The 2702-nt window shown below is 59.8% G+C and overlaps 1 protein-coding gene across 1 annotated transcript in view; it reads left to right on the forward strand.

Annotated features, from left to right (window-relative positions):
• The first annotated feature begins 56 nt into the window (after nt 1-56).
• The window catches only part of RHOBTB2 (Rho related BTB domain containing 2), a 6707-nt gene continuing 4061 nt past the window's right edge, over nt 57-2702 (forward strand). The window contains 4 exon segments of the mRNA XM_035891395.1: nt 57-258; nt 462-561; nt 675-864; nt 963-1987. Coding sequence (XP_035747288.1) covers nt 67-258; nt 462-561; nt 675-864; nt 963-1987 — 1507 coding nt within the window. The 5' untranslated portion in view covers nt 57-66.

The following is a 2702-nucleotide window of genomic DNA, read 5'->3' on the forward strand; positions in this document are numbered from 1 at the left end:
CCCCCCTCCTCCAGCTCATCCCGGCTGTATTTGCTGACTCCCCCTTCCCTCTGCAGGTCCCAATTAATGGATTCTGACATGGATTATGAGAGGCCAAACGTAGAAACTATCAAGTGCGTCGTGGTCGGGGACAACGCGGTGGGCAAGACCCGGCTCATCTGTGCCCGTGCCTGCAATGCCACGCTGACCCAGTACCAGCTCCTCGCCACCCACGTGCCCACGGTGTGGGCCATCGACCAGTACCGCGTCTGCCAGGAGGTGAGGGCTGCTGGGGAGCGGGACAGGAATGCTGGGGTGGCTTGGCTCACGGATGCCCCGTGGGGGACCTTGAGGATATGGAATTGCATCTTCCCCGTGGGGGAATTGCGAATTACTCCTCCGTGCCCTGCGTGCGGTGGGGACGGCCCCGCTCTTGCAGGGCTGAAGGGCTCGGGAGCTGGATGGTGTTTCTTTTCCTGCAGGTGCTGGAGCGCTCCCGGGATGTGGTAGATGATGTTAGCGTGTCCTTGCGGCTCTGGGACACCTTTGGTGACCACCACAAAGACAGGCGCTTTGCCTATGGCAGGGAGGGGAGAAGCAGAGCCTTGGGCTGCCCTGGGCAGGGAGGGAGGGCGATGCCAAAGCACGGTGGGGTTGGCTCCATCGTCAGGCAGGACCCTGACCCTCCTCTCCTCGCAGGTCCGACGTTGTGGTTTTGTGCTTCTCCATCGCTAACCCCAACTCCCTGCACCATGTGAAGACCATGTGGTACCCAGAGATCAAGCACTTCTGCCCCCGCGCGCCCGTCATCCTGGTGGGCTGCCAGCTCGACCTGCGCTACGCTGACCTGGAGGCCGTCAATCGGGCACGGCGTCCCTTGGCCAGGTGAGACTCTTGTGCCCTGGAGATGTCCATGCCTGCCCAATGCTTTCTCCTTACCATGCATCTGAAGAGGTCTCTTCATTATGTCCCCTCTTTTTCAGGCCAATCAAACCTAATGAGATCCTTCCCCCGGAGAAAGGGAGGGAGGTAGCCAAGGAGCTGGGGATCCCCTATTACGAGACAAGCGTGGTGGCCCAGTTTGGCATCAAGGACGTCTTCGACAATGCCATCCGTGCCGCCCTTATCTCCCGCCGTCACTTGCAGTTCTGGAAGTCCCACCTCCGCAATGTGCAGCGACCCCTGCTCCAAGCCCCCTTCCTACCCCCCAACCCCCCTCCGCCCATCATCATCGTCCCGGACCCCCCTTCCAACAACGAGGAGCGCCCAGCCCACCTCTTGGAGGACCCCCTGTGCGCCGATGTCATCCTGGTGCTGCAAGAGAAGATCAAAATCTACGCACACAAGATCTACCTCTCCACCTCCTCCTCCAAATTTTACGATCTGTTCCTCATGGACCTGAGCGAGGAGGACCAGCAGAGCGCCATGGGGCATGGCTTCGGGGTGGCCGTCACCGCGGCCGCCGAGCGGATGCTGCACCAAGAGGAGAGGCACCACGGGCGGGATTTCCTCCTCCGAGCTGCTAGCTTTGATATCTGCGAGAGCACTGAGGAGGCCGGATCCGGCCAGCGAAAACCGTGCCTTAGAGCCTCCACCAGTGATGGGATCCTGCGGGGCAACCGCTACGAGAATGGGGAGCGTGAGCTGCGGCGGGGAAGGGACCTCTCTTCTTGGAGCCGGGCTTTCACCAGCATCCAGGAGGAGATGGCAGAAGACCCGCTGACCTACAAGTCCAAGCTCATGGTGGTGGTGAAGATGGATGCTTCCATCCAGCCAGGTCCTTTCCGGGCTGTGCTGAAGTACCTGTACACAGGGGAGCTGGATGAGAATGAGCGGGACCTCATGCACATTGCTCACATCGCTGAGCTGCTGGAGGTCTTCGACCTCCGGATGATGGTGGCCAACATCCTCAACAACGAGGCGTTCATGAACCAGGAGATCACCAAAGCCTTCCACGTCCGGAGGACCAACCGAGTGAAGGAATGCCTGGCCAAGGGGACTTTCTCGGGTACGACCCCAGGACCATCCACAGCACCCCCTCTCCCTTGGGGGGGGCCTCTGCTGGGTGGATGGGGGGCTTGCAGCTCCTGGCTTTGCCCCATGCGTGAACGGGACGGCTGTGCCGTGGGTCAGCAGGCTCTCACTCGCCTTTCCTGGGGATTTTTTGGTCACACTTTGCATTTCTGGGATTTTTATAGCTTTTTTTTTTTTTTTTTTTCCCCAGAAAGTGTGAGTGTCATGACCCTTCCTCAGGGTTTCCTGCTCCCCAGCCTGCCTGACGGCTTTGTTTATTTACGGGAGAGCAGAAAAAGCAACTTCCTTCCCTCCCGGGCCCAGATTTTCACAGGGTCATCTGATTTACGAGGAGCAACGTGCCCTTGGTAGGACTTCCCTGGCCCCGCTTTTCGGCCGAGCACCACGTGCCGCTGGCTTGTGCCGCGATGCTGTGGGGTGACATCCGGGGAGGGGTGTCAGTGTCCCAGCCTCCCACCAGCTGAATTTCTTTCATGAGGAAGGACCTTGATATGGTCAAGCTGTCACTGTCAGGGGACTGATGATGTGCCGGCCCCTGGCGCACCTCGGGGAGAAGCCCTGCTCCGAGGTGGAGAGCGGAGCAGCGGGGGGGCAGGAGATCCCCGTTGTCCTTCCTGGCTCTCTCAGGGGCTCAAGCTTGGGCAAGATGTTTGCTTCCTGGGTTTTCCCCTTTGCTTTCAAATTTGTCA

Source organism: Egretta garzetta, unplaced genomic scaffold (assembly GCF_000687185.1).
Source record: "Egretta garzetta isolate BGI_Z169 unplaced genomic scaffold, ASM68718v1 scaffold233, whole genome shotgun sequence".
In the NCBI taxonomy this organism is placed as follows: Eukaryota; Metazoa; Chordata; class Aves; order Pelecaniformes; family Ardeidae; genus Egretta; species Egretta garzetta.